Raw genomic sequence first — 13,356 nt, 5'->3', positions numbered from 1 at the left:
CTGCACCCTTACTCTCCACATAGCTCAGTGACAGTCATGCCTTGCTGCACCCCTACTCTCCACATAGCTCAGTGACAGCCATGCCTAGCTGCACCCCTACTCTCCCATAGCTCAGTGACTAGCAGGCAGGCAGTGTTGGCTCTGAGAACCAGCCCACTACTTGGCTGTTTGTGGTTGTGTTGCTTAGTACAGGGAGAGGGGGCGGTGCAAGGGAGGTTGGCAATGCTATAATCTCTTGCTCCAGATTATTTCACTCTCCCAACAGCAGAGAGCTGTGAGCAGCTGACATCCCTCTGGAGTTACTGGATCACCCTGCTGCTTCCTCACCCTGGGATTTAAAGCATTTTCCATCCAGGTGGGACTCCAGGGAGCTGCTGCCTTACTGACCACTGTGCAGAAGATCCAGTGTTGGAAACTTGGTTCCTGGAGCTTCTTCCTCTGAGACAGACACAGTGCTCGCTGCCTTTGTGCATTTAATGATTGGGAAGGGAGGGGGTACATAGGAGCTCCATGCAGACAGGTGATGGGCGTTTCAGTGGAAATCTAGAGCTCCTTCCTTGGGCTTTTATGTTGGTCTGATCAGTGCAGACCCTGAGCCTTATTGCCTGGTAAAGATCAACCCATCTGCAAAAAAAAAAAAAAGGAAGGGGAGAGAGAGCAGGTTGGTCCTGGAGAACCCACCCAACCCTTCAAAACGTCCAGCAGATCCAATACATTGGTGGGGTGTTGATCCCCCTCTAAGGGATGGTACTGACTCCCCCAGACACAGGAGCAGTTCTGCAGCTCCTACATCAAGACATTGCATTGTCATTCAGTAATAAGTGCAGCAGAACGCAATGACGAGCTGGGCTTGGATTTTGCTTCTAGGCGTCTGCTACCTGTCGTCTTCATTCTGCGAGGTAGGTCTTGGCTTGTCTTCATATTCTCTATATGTTCTGTGTGCAGAGAACCTTGTTTGTATAGCATTGTGTGCATTTCCTACATTGCAGCCTTCACACTTGCACTAAGGGCAGGGCTGGAAAGACCTACAGTGCTAATCCATCTACTCACAAGAACCTCAGATCTTGAGGAGCTTCATGCTATGACCATGCTGCCAGTCACCTGCACTTGGGCAAGCTGTAAAGACCCTCAGATCTTGAGGAGCTTCATGCTATGACCATGCTGCCAGTCACCTGCACTTGGGCAAGCTGTAAAGACCCTCAGATATTGAGGAGCTTCATGCTATGACCATGCTGCCAGTCACCTGCACTTGGGCAAGCTGTAAAGACCCTCAGATATTGAGGAGCTTCATGCTATGACCATGCTGCCAGTCACCTGCACTTGGGCAAGCTGTAAAGACCCTCAGATCTTGAGGAGCTTCATGCTATGACCATGCTGCCAGTCCCCTGCACTTGGGCAAGCTGGGGAGACCTTCAGTGCTAATCCATCTACTCCCAAGAACCTCAGGTCTTGAGAAGCTTCATGCTATGACCATGCTGCCACTCATCTGCACTTGGGCAACTTGCAGACCTAAACTAACCATGCCCATTAAAGTCTAGTAAAGTCTATCCAACAACCAATTTTTCATATGACTGCCAACACCCCCCATTATCTTAAACTGCATTGGGCATCAAAGGGGCTAATAATTCTAGAGGGACATGTTGGCCAAAGCTTTTCCACCCTTTCTAGATCATGGCCTTTAAAGTAACCCCTGGAGATATTCCATATCTTATTTTTTTTTTTTCCCCTGTTCTCCCAGTTCTAAATTTCATCTGTCTAACAATATGATTGACAGCTCTGTTTCCCATGAGGTTCTGCAGTAGATGCAGATGCTCCGATAATAGCGGACAGCCTCCCAAGAGGTTCTGGTGCAGCCTTTTCTGCATTGGCCTCCCATGGTGGCTTCACTAACGAAGTCCTTCATAGTATACACGCCATTGACTAGTGCAGTGAACCACATTCTGAGTCCATGCCTAAACAAGATTAGGGCATGTTCAAGCACATTGGACTTCTAAATGCTATTTTACCTCCCTTCCTTCTTCTATGTGGAAGGCCTTACACATGTGCTCGAATGGAATAGATTCTTGCTGAGCACATCTGTCTTGGGTATACTGCCTCATAGTACAAAAGTTCCAAAGCTATAATTAATGAGGATTTGTAGGATCCTAGTGGAAAAAACGAAGTGAAATGTAAGCGCGTTGGTGGATGTAGTGTGTAGAAGGAGGAATATTGGTAATATTTGCCCTTGACGTTCATTGGAATCTCGGAATTAATTCCTATTCTTCAAGATCAAGTTCAAAGATGATACATTTTTGTTTATATTTTGCTTTTTTGTTTATTAGATACATTGTTGTTTATTATAATAGTTACATTTGTATCAATACTGTTTTCTAAACCAATTTAGATAGGTGCAGCTTCTTCTATGGCTTGATGGGTGTCCTCCAGCACAGACGGAGCCGTAGTCATTTGCACAATGAACCATGCCCCCCCCCCCCCCATAGCATGTGTGAGAACTGGGGCATACCTGGTAAAGTTTCAAGGCTCATGTATTGTATATCCTTGGCTTTCGTCAAAGGAAAAGTCCAATCCTGGTGCTTATTCTGGTGAACGTGACTTTGATTTTTGGAGAGTTTTTAGATCTGCAGGTTGTGGTTGCCTGTTTGAGCGCCCCCCCCCCTCTCCTCCAACCCTCCCTTGTTGTTGACTTCATGGGTAAATGGAAGCTATTACCTGCCTTTAGGCTTTTCTAAGGAGTTTTGTTTTCTGTACCCGCTGCATGTGGTGATCTTCAAAGCCTCTTCTTGTTTCTTTCATTTAATGCTACTACAGGTTGAACTAACTAAACCGTGCAACCACTTCAATAACTGCGGTTAGAGGGGGTGGGATGCACGCAGAAGATTGTATAACCATATATAGGAATCATTAGAACTTGTCCTTTAGGGGTTAAAAAATTCTAATTTTAATGTACTTGACCCAAGAGCTTACAGTCCAGTCATGCTATTTTTTTTATACTTGACCCAAGAGCTTACAATCCACTCATGCGATTTTTAATATTGGAGTCAATATTGTTGATTCTATCGGACTAGGCCGTGGACTGGTTATTCGTGTCCTTTTCTGCTTGCCCTTTAGCTAGAGAGTAGGACACAATGAGCTGATTTTCCATTTCTTGCCTTTATGTCTTGCTTTCCAGACTGCTGACATGCTCCCTTAGAGAAAACACAGACACCTTTTTTGCAAGTCTCGCTTGCTTCTGTTATGCAACCGACTGATTTCCAAGTCCTCAGCTCTCCTCCCGCTAGTAAAATGGGCAGGGAGATGACATTTAGTGACAACTTTTAAGAATGCGAGGTGGGTGCAAAGGTAACTTGGGTCATAGATAAGGAGTAAGACGTAATTGCGTCGTGGTGATGTTTTGTTTTTCGTTGTGACTCCAAGGAAACGTGCGCCACTTTTGACATTGAAGATTCATGAATTGGACCTTCTCCAAGTATCTGGAATTGGGGCAACCCCCTCCATCCCCCTATACTTTTGTCCCTCTGTGCTGGGGGTTCTCCGTCTTGAAGGCATTGCATACTTAGTAATAAGGGAGGATCTGGCATGTTGGCTGTAGATTAAATAGTGGGAGTGGATTATCTTTGGAAAGCGTCTATGAACTGTATTTTTTTTTTAAAATATGTTTCTTCCCTGGCTGCATTAAGGAAGCCGAGATCCCTCAGGAGCTGATCGAGAAACTGGCTCACAGTGAAATCCACACCATCAGTGACCTACAGCGCCTCCTGGAGATTGATTCCGTAGGTAAATTCAATTTCCTTTTTACCTTCTCCTGTTTTATGAATATGGTTATCCTCTTTTTCTCTTTTTTTGTGGCACACAAATGGTTAAACGAGAAGAATATAAAGGTCAGATTCCAGGCCAATAAACGGCAGCTGAGCTATTGATAAGCGAACAGAGCTTATAATGGGTGGGTGTGACTTGACTCTTTCTTGGAGAAAGGAGGCCTGAGCGTTGGGAGATGGTAGTATAAAAGGTGACCTGTGTTCACGTTCATTGCCTAGTGCCAGAAGAAAAGATGTTGTTGGTGGAAGAGGAGGCTGCGATGGTAATGATTTTGGGGGGGGGGCGCTGTATTTACTGCCCATCTGTTGCTATCGAAAAGGAAATGTCAACTTGTGTCAATGGACTTTACAAAAATATTCTCTCGTTTAGTACAACACGTGGGAAGCCCACGTGTATCGATGTGTCACAAGTGGCAAAAAAATAGCTTTTGGTATCGTGCCACAGTTGTGAATGGATGACAGCATTTTCTGGGACACTTGGTAACAGAGTTGAAATTTTATGACTCCGTTGTTAAAAGAAGGGGGAACGTTACATTGTTGTATGCAAAGAAACAAATTGGAGTCATGGGTCTGAGATATATATCTCAAACCCATGGCTCCAATTTTTTTCTTTACTTGAATATTATGCCTATGTCATGAATGCGTAATCTAGATATGGTGGGTGGGGTGGGGGGTGACTTCTTGATTTATGTATCCATTTTTTTTCTTATTTGGGTATAAGAAAATGCAACAATCACTAACTTATTTTGGAAGTTATGTCTTCATCAATGATGCCCACCTTGCACCAGAAAACTATTAATGAAATATGCATGTGACACTAATGATATGTTAGATGTGTATAACCACCAAAACAGTGTTTGTGTTTTTTGATTGTATTATATTTTGTTAGTTTTTGCATAGGATTGAAGAATAATAACCAATTTTAGGGCTTGGTAAAGGAAAATGATGATCTCTTATGGATTCTAGAATCTAATCACTTCTAGGGTGGAGGGAGTTTTGTGTTTTGGCTCACACTGGATACTCTTGTACATATTGATAGAATCAAAATTTCTTGTTAGGACAGGATTAATAATATTTATTCATTTTTTATATAGTGCCACAGCACTTTTACATATATCAGCAACACTGTCCCCATTGGGGCTCACAATCATGACTTTGCGTGAGTTTCCTCCTTGGTCTCTGGTTTCCTCTGACACTACAAACACTGGGAGAACATACAAACTCTTTGCAGATGTTGTCCTTGGTGGGATTTGAACCCTGGACCCCAGCACTGCAAGACTACAGTGCTAACCACTGAGCCACCCTGCAGTGATAACCACTGAGCCACTGTGCTTGCTTCGGCAGCACATACTAAAATTGGAACGATTCAGAGAAGATTAACATGGCCCCTGCACAAGGAGGACACGCAAATTTGTGAATTCGGTTGTCCTTGAGGTCCCTTCCAACTCTACTATTCTATGATTGCTTCTTGTACTTCCTTGTATACAATGTGATGAGACTAAAAGGAGGAGATTCAGATTAGACATTAGGAAAATCTTTCTGACAGTGAGGGCAGTCAGGGAGTGGAAGAGGCGAACACGGGAGGTAGTAAGGGCAGTCAGGGAGTGGAATAGGCTACCACGGGAGGTAGTGAGGGCAGTCAGGGAGTGGAATAGGCGACCACGAGAGGTAGTGAGGGCAGTCAGGGAGTAGAACAGGCGAACACGGGAGGTAGTGAGGGCAGTCAGGGAGTGGAACAGGCGAACACGGGAGGTAGTAAGGGCAGTCAGGGAGTGGAATAGGCGACCAAGAGAGGTAGTGATGGCAGTCAGGGAGTAGAACAGGCTACCACGGGAGGTAGTGAGGGCAGTCGGGGAGTGGAATAGGCGACCACGAGAGGTAGTGAGGGCAGTCAGGGAGTAGAACAGGCTACCGCAGGAGGTAGTGAGCTCTCAAACAATGGAAATATTCAAGCGGAAGCTGGATAAACATATAGCTGGTATGATTTAGGAAAACCTGCACTCACAGGGGGTTGGACCCCATGGTCCTTGAGGTCCCTTCCAACTCTACCATTCTATTAACTCAAGGATTTACATTTTCTTGAAGCTGCCATGTATTTTATACACTGATATGTGTAGAGGAGACAACACTGCCAAAATTTAGAAGGGGTAACCCATATTTCAACCTGTACAGTACTTCTGACCCTTAAAATTTACCAATGGTGTGACCTTTTGGCTTGTTGTGCCCACTTTTTTTTTTTTTTTTTTTTTTCTTGCACTTACCTGATGGGTTGCAAAATTGTTTTTGATTCATTTACATATTTTTATTTTTTAATAAAAAAAAAAGCCATTGCTTGTGTAATCTAATTACCCAATATCCTTTTACAAAGCCTTAGGGAAGAAGTTACAATAATTATTCCAATTATCTGGGATTATGTGGCACGAGAGATACAGAGATAGCTCTAATTTTTAATTTTTTTTTTTTTTTGCCTTCTACTTGTTGATGGCAATATTTCATATTTGTTTTCCTCACTTTTTGTGAGCTATAAACCAGAGCGAGATAGTTGACAATAGCCGTGTTATGATGGTGTCTCTAATGAATAGGGAAGACTCTTTGATACCGTCGGTGGTGGCTTCTGTTGAGTGCTTGCCTTTAGCGATTCAGTCTGCGTTGCTTTTTGAAGTCGTGTTGGGACCTCCCAACTTTTGGCCGTAGTCATAAATAATAAAAAGCAATTATTTGTAGGGTATTAAACAAATCAGTGTTTGGAGGATCAGAGAGCCTGTTGTAACAAGACTGCAAGGCTAATTTCCCCTGGATCCAAACAATTGTCTTGTAGGGTTGTAGGACACAGAAGGCTCCTTGCCTCATTCACACATCCTTTCGTGAGGGCATAATTGCAGATCTATTTATATAGGCCAGGTTTTCTGCTTCACAACCTCCCTTTTGCCACTGAGCTTTGAGCAGGTAATGAAGCACTGCGGTCCCAGACAGCTGATTGTGCACGTTTTAAGATAAAAGGAGCTTTAATCTCTGAAAGGAGGGAAATAATGCTGAACTTCCAATTAAACATGTACATCGCCCTGGCCAAAAACTGATGCTCTAGCAGGATACAGCTAAACCCCCACTAAGTGAAGGCATCACAGGTGCAGGAGAAGCAGATCACACACACACCTTCATGGAATGGAGGGGAGGTGACTGCTAGATGATAAAACTGCACACAAGTGGCTTGCATAGAGCGCTGTTCACATGCAGATGACACAGTCACAAACCCGCAGCCTATTAGGTAACGCCCTTCTATTAGATCAGGCGGGCTGCCAAGCCGTACTCCACTGTATATCATGCACGGACAGACACTCTACAATGCAAGGCCCAACAGAAAGGGGCCTGGCTGTATCCTGTACAAACAAAAAAATATGAGGTTTTTGTTGGTATTTATGGCCATAAAACGTAAGCCTACACCCTCGTCAAGGGACCTCATGTCTGTAGGTCCCTACACTAAATATAAAAAAAGCAACAATAGGAGGATAATGTCCTCCAAAAATCAAGTATTACTCACAGCAAGTTGGGCTGCAGTGTGTACATCGCCCTGGCCAAAAACTGATGCTCTAGCAGGATACAGCTAAACCCCCACTAAGTGGAGGCACCACAGGTGCAGGAGAAGCACATCACACACACACACCTTCATGGAATGGAGGGGAGGTGACTGCTAGATGATAAAACTGCACACAAGTGGCTTGCATAGAGCGCTGTTCACATGCAGATGACACAGTCACAAACCCGCAGCCTATTAGGTAACGCCCTTCTATTAGATCAGGCGGGCTGCCAAGCCGTACTCCACTGTATATCATGCACGGACAGACACTCTACAATGCAAGGCCCAACAGAAAGGGGCCTGGCTGTATCCTGTACAAACAAAAAAATATGAGGTTGTTGGCCAGGGCGATGTACACACTGCAGCCCAACTTGCTGTGAGTAATACTTGATTTTTGGAGGACATTATCCTCCTATTGTTGCTTTTTTTATATTTAGTGTAGGGACCTACAGACATGAGGTCCCTTGACGAGGGTGTAGGCTTACGTTTTATGGCCATAAATACCAACAAAAACCTCATATTTTTTTGTTTGTACAGGATACAGCCAGGCCCCTTTCTGTTGGGCCTTGCATTGTAGAGTGTCTGTCCGTGCATGATATACAGTGGAGTACGGCTTGGCAGCCCGCCTGATCTAATAGAAGGGCGTTACCTAATAGGCTGCGGGTTTGTGACTGTGTCATCTGCATGTGAACAGCGCTCTATGCAAGCCACTTGTGTGCAGTTTTATCATCTAGCAGTCACCTCCCCTCCATTCCATGAAGGTGTGTGTGTGATCTGCTTCTCCTGCACCTGTGATGCCTTCACTTAGTGGGGGTTTAGCTGCATCCTGGTAGAGCATCAGTTTTTGGCCAGGGCGATGTACACACTGCAGCCCAACTTGCTGTGAGTAATACTTGATTTTTGGAGGACATTATCCTCCTATTGTTGCTTTTTTTTATATTTCCAATTAAACATGGTAACATTTTTCAGTCCGTATGGTGACAATGCGCAGCACTATGTGACCTGAGCAGAGGGCATGGGCTTAGCGGTGGAAAGATGGATCTGTGTTCCTTAGGCCCCATCTACTCAGCCTATACTCAAATGGGATTGTGAGCGAAATACTCTACTTCTATGCCCTTGGAACTCCAAATTAATAAGATGTGTTCTCTAACAGAATAGACGTCTCAAGTAGAGGCTTTTCTTTGGTTCGTTTTAGTGAAGATTTGGATATGTTCCCAATTAGTTGATTTGTTGCCCAGAAAAGTCTGCATCGCATTTGCTACCTGTGGCTAGGTTCACAAATTGCAGATTGCACAACAAATTTCATTACACGTTGGTAAAAATTTGGATGGAAATTGACCCACGGTGTGGATTTTAAAGAGGACTAACCACCAGTCCTATTGCATAATAGGTGGAGATTTTTCTTTAGCCAACTTCGCACGCAAAATCTGCACAAAAAGTAGCATCTGCACAAAGAATCGTCATACTGTAAATTTTAAGAGGACCCGCCACCAGGATTTCCCTATATAAACTAAAGCCAGTGCTATACAGGCACTATCATGCAGATTCTATACATGCCTTTAGTTGTGAAATCGGATGTATAGTTTCTGAAATACAGGCAAGTAAAATTTGTGAAATGCACGGTTATTTGATTGATAGCAGCTACAGAATTTCTAATAGGTGGGTCGGGTTTGCTAGTTATTCCTGCCTCTCTGGCAGGCTTTCATATTTTTAAAGAGTATTTGCCACCAGGATTTTCCTATAATAAACTAAAGCCAGTGCTATCATGGCACTATCATGCTGATTCTATACATACCTTTTAGATGTGAGGTCGGATGTATTGTTTTTGAGATACAGGCAAGTAAAGTTTGTGATATGCACTGTTATTTGATAGGTGCAACGGAATATCTAATAGGTGGGTTGTGCTTTGGTAGTTATTCCTGCCCCTGTGTGCCTGTCTGTCCTTCCTCCCACTGTCTGTTATTACAGGGGGAGGAAGAACACTCCGTTATTCCCGCCCCTGTCTGCCTAACAAAACCCAACCCACCTATTAGATATTTTGCAGCACTTAGATATTTGACATCTAATAGGTGGGTCGAGTTTTGTTATTCCTGCACCTGTCTGCCTGCCTAACCTTCCTCTCCCTGTAAGAACAGACAGGGGGAGGAAGGACAGACGGGCAGGAATAGCTACCAAAATGAGTCCCTGGAGATCAGAAGACAACAGCACAATCCATTCGTTATCCAAAATGTGCTTTATTTAATCCAAGAAGTGCATTAAAAAGCGGGGAGAGAGCTGGGTGCAGGCCCCCCAGGGGACGACGGCCGTTTCGCACCTCCTAGTGCTTCCACGGGTCCCCTGTAATAACACAGGGGGAGGAAGGACAGACACAGAGGTGGAGATAGCTACCAAAACCCAACCCATCTATTAAATATTCCGTTGCATCTATCAATCAAATAACGGTGCATTTCACAAACTTTACTTGCCTGTATTTCAGAAACTATACATCCGATCTCACAACTAAAGGTATGTATAGAATCCGCATGATAGCGCCAGTATAGCACTGGCTTTAGTTTATAAAGGAAAATCCTGATGGTTGGTCCTCTTTAAAATCTACAGCATTACGATTTTGTGCAGATGCTGCCTTTTCAATGGAAAGAGTGCATGTGGATTTTGTGAAGATTTTATGTGCGAAGATAGCTAAAGAAAAATCTGCACCTAGTATGCCATGTGTGAACTTACCCTTAACAAAGGCCAAAACTGAAAAATCCAATGTGCGTTACAGAATATGCGGTTTGAACTGAGATTAGGTCTATAGCTGTTGCGTCCTGCTATCCAATGCAATTTTGATTCTGAAAAATTTAGTCTCAAACTGCTTCAAGGGGCACGTCATCTACTATAGTGACTTTGGAAGGAACCCATGTTGGGGAAGGAAGAATTTGTGGCCATAAGAATATCAGTAACATTGTTTTCTGCGCTCGTCATGTTGATTACGCACTAATGTTGTAGCAAAATAACCAGTATTGTTTTGCTGGTGACAAAATTGGCCTTTTAAAAGGGCATGGAGATACATACAACTAATCACGTGTAGCTTGACACATTTGTTGCTAAAGATTGCAATGATATCTATAATGACGTGACGGTCAAGTACCGCATTATAAACTTTTGTATTCAGGTACTGAGTGGTCTTAAGAAGGCTTTCTAGGGTCTATTAATTACTATATATGATTTGTGCACCATATGGTGGTATTATATAGGGTGTGTATACACAACCTTTCTGTCGGCACTTGTATGGCGGTGTTATTACATGATTTGGCTGTAAATAGCCTGCTTTTCTGATATATATATATAATATATATATATTTTTTAAACTATCCCCGAGCCTCAACATCATGTATGTGGCCGTTAGTTTTGCTAAGAGTATTTGAGAGCATCACCTGCATTGTGACCCCCGAAAGAACAAAAAGTGCCGCATATACCAAGTAGTTTTTTACTACTTGGACAGCCCCCCCCACCCCCTCCTTCCCAGTAAAATAACTCCTGTGGTGTCAGCACTGGATTTTTTGGGTCATGGGACACTGTGTACTGCAATCCCTGCGGCTAAAAAGTGTTCTCCCTCTCCTCTACTTTAAACAAATTAGACATCCAAAGAAAAGATACCTCTGGATGTCAAAAATGTCCAAAGGATTGGACGGTGAAGTGGGCACTGACTGGCCAAAGGGATCACTTGACGTAATGTCATGTGAGCCCCGGGAGAGCCAGTGGTGACACCACCGGAAAGGCGACAACACCGCAGGAGAGTGTGTTATTTTACTAAAGGGGAAACATAGGGATGGAGAAGGGGTTGTCCAAGTAGTGGTTATTCGCTTTAACAGATCTGAGAGGGACATGATTTTGTGGCACTTACAAAGTATTACATGTTCTTCTTTTTTGTGAGTTGATACACACAGCATTTCTGGGGTGGTGCTCAAGTAGGGTCCAAAACCACCTCAAGTAGATGTAGAAACTTGGCACTCAAGATAAATGTGAATAGTGGTCTCTTATTGAGAAGAACCTGTAGGACAAGCACAGATGTTTCGGTCAAAGACCTTCATCAGTGTGCATGCAGGGGGTCTTCAGAAGGTATAGAAACTTGGCAACTGACGTAGTCAGGTATGACACAGTGTCCACCGCTGTCTGTGGCAATACGCATCATACCTGACTACGCCAGTTGCCAAGTTTCTATACCTTCTGAGGACCCCCTGCACGCACACTGATGAAGGTCTTTGACCGAAACGGTTGTGCTGGTCCTACAAGTTCTTGTCAATAAAAGACCACTATTCACATTTATTTTGAGGGCCAAGTTTCTACATCTAAAACTTTTTTTTTTTTGTGTCTTGCTACCTTCCTCATAGACGAGCTACTGTTGGAGGAGCATGTGTTCAGCCTTCTCCAACTTAAACGCCATGCATGGGAAGGTTATTTAATTGGTAGAGGCTGCGGGCTCGTCTCATGACATGATTAGTAGCCATTCTGAGAACATAAATGCAGTTAAGTTTTGCGAGGAAGACTTCTCTGAAACAGTTAACCTGGAGGAAAACCTATAATACTTGTAAGGAAGTGCCACATAATCATTTTCCCCCAACACATTTGATAAAGTGGACACCCCCCTAACTACTATTTCATTATTTTAACATGGTTTTTCTATATGGCAACCTGACTAGTGTGTTAACATGGAGCCTGACTTATACCATGGTTGTGATATGTGGAGCCGGAGGAAACCTGTGTAATCTGCTTTGGTACGTTTACCATCTCCAACGGCAATGCTTGATTCATTCATGAAGACGGATCCTGTCTGCATGTAATATTCCTTTTGATGGTGTTTGAGATAGATGTATATCACACGTATGTGTGTATACATACATATTCACATACACATATTTATATATTCACATACACATATTTATATATACATACATTCACATACACACTGTAATATTATATTATTATTAATATATATATATATATATATATATATATATATATATATTATATATAAATTTTCATTTTTTTTTTTACTCGGTATAAATTTACAGGTTTTTTGTTTTTTTTGTTTTAAAAACAAAAAAACAACCAAAAACTGTAAATTTATACAGAGTTAAAAAAAAAAAAAATATAAATAAATATATATATATATATATATATATATATATATATATATATATATATATATATATATATATATATATATATATATATAATTTATTATAATATTACAGTGTGTATGTGAATGTATGTATATAAATCGCCTGCAACCAGCTAGGTTCAGGCACCCAAAAAAACGTAATTAATAAAACAAAAAATCCCAACAAACGTATTGTAATTTGGCTGTTTTAGGACCACTGTTGTGACAGATTTTACAAAGTATGATGCGCCCCCCTCGCGATATTGTTATGGTTGCTCCCACTAACCACTGCAGGCCCCAAGCTGCAATTGTCAGCATATCTGATACGGTATTTCCCCTCTGTCGCCTCCTAGTGGAGCAAAATAAAATGCAACAAAATGCAAATCTAACGTGTGAATAATTTGCAGCTAGAAATGATATAAAGTGCATTGCATGGCTACTTATAGGACCACGTCAGCACTACCTTGTATGCTAAATAGAATGGGCAATAAAAAATATCATTGTATTCTGGAGCAAATGGCGGGATATAACCTGGAATAGTTTTCATGAGGTCTGACCTTCCAAAGCTTATGTCATAACGTGCAATGTGGCATTAAAGCCTTATCATGCCGCGATTTGAACTGGAGCCGAGGAAGCAAGTGACATTTTTATCCGCTGCTAAAATAAAATGACAGCGGGGCAGGAAGAGATTCGGTTGGGACGTGCTATATACAGAACGTAATTGCACGAGAAGTGAGGACTACCTAAAATAACTAAGCCGGACAGATATGCAAGTCCCTTGGCCATTGAAGGTAGTTCTGATGACTAGATGGCGGCATTTTTGG

At 42.6% G+C, this 13,356-nt stretch overlaps 1 protein-coding gene and 1 non-coding gene across 5 annotated transcripts in view; both read left to right on the top strand.

Annotated features, from left to right (window-relative positions):
- Positions 1 to 264: 264 nt before the first annotated feature.
- The window catches only part of PDGFA (platelet derived growth factor subunit A), a 59,250-nt gene continuing 46,158 nt past the window's right edge, over positions 265 to 13,356 (top strand). For all 4 annotated transcript variants that reach the window (XR_012724770.1, XM_075318059.1, XM_075318058.1 and 1 more), the window contains exons 1-2: positions 265 to 899; positions 3,678 to 3,774. Coding sequence is in view for 3 of the 4 variants with exons in the window: in XM_075318059.1 (XP_075174174.1) it covers positions 837 to 899; positions 3,678 to 3,774 (160 nt within the window). In the remaining variant the exon portion in view is untranslated. The remainder of the gene's footprint in view (positions 900 to 3,677; positions 3,775 to 13,356) is intronic.
- LOC142246875 (U6 spliceosomal RNA) lies at positions 5,146 to 5,248 on the top strand. Its single transcript, XR_012724925.1, has one exon. It is a non-coding gene; the product is annotated as a U6 spliceosomal RNA (small nuclear RNA).

Source organism: Anomaloglossus baeobatrachus, chromosome 7, assembly GCF_048569485.1.
Source record: "Anomaloglossus baeobatrachus isolate aAnoBae1 chromosome 7, aAnoBae1.hap1, whole genome shotgun sequence".
Classification (NCBI taxonomy): domain Eukaryota; kingdom Metazoa; phylum Chordata; class Amphibia; order Anura; family Aromobatidae; genus Anomaloglossus; species Anomaloglossus baeobatrachus.
Note: the sequence above shows the minus strand (reverse complement) of the source record. Positions and strands in the feature narration are given on the sequence as shown.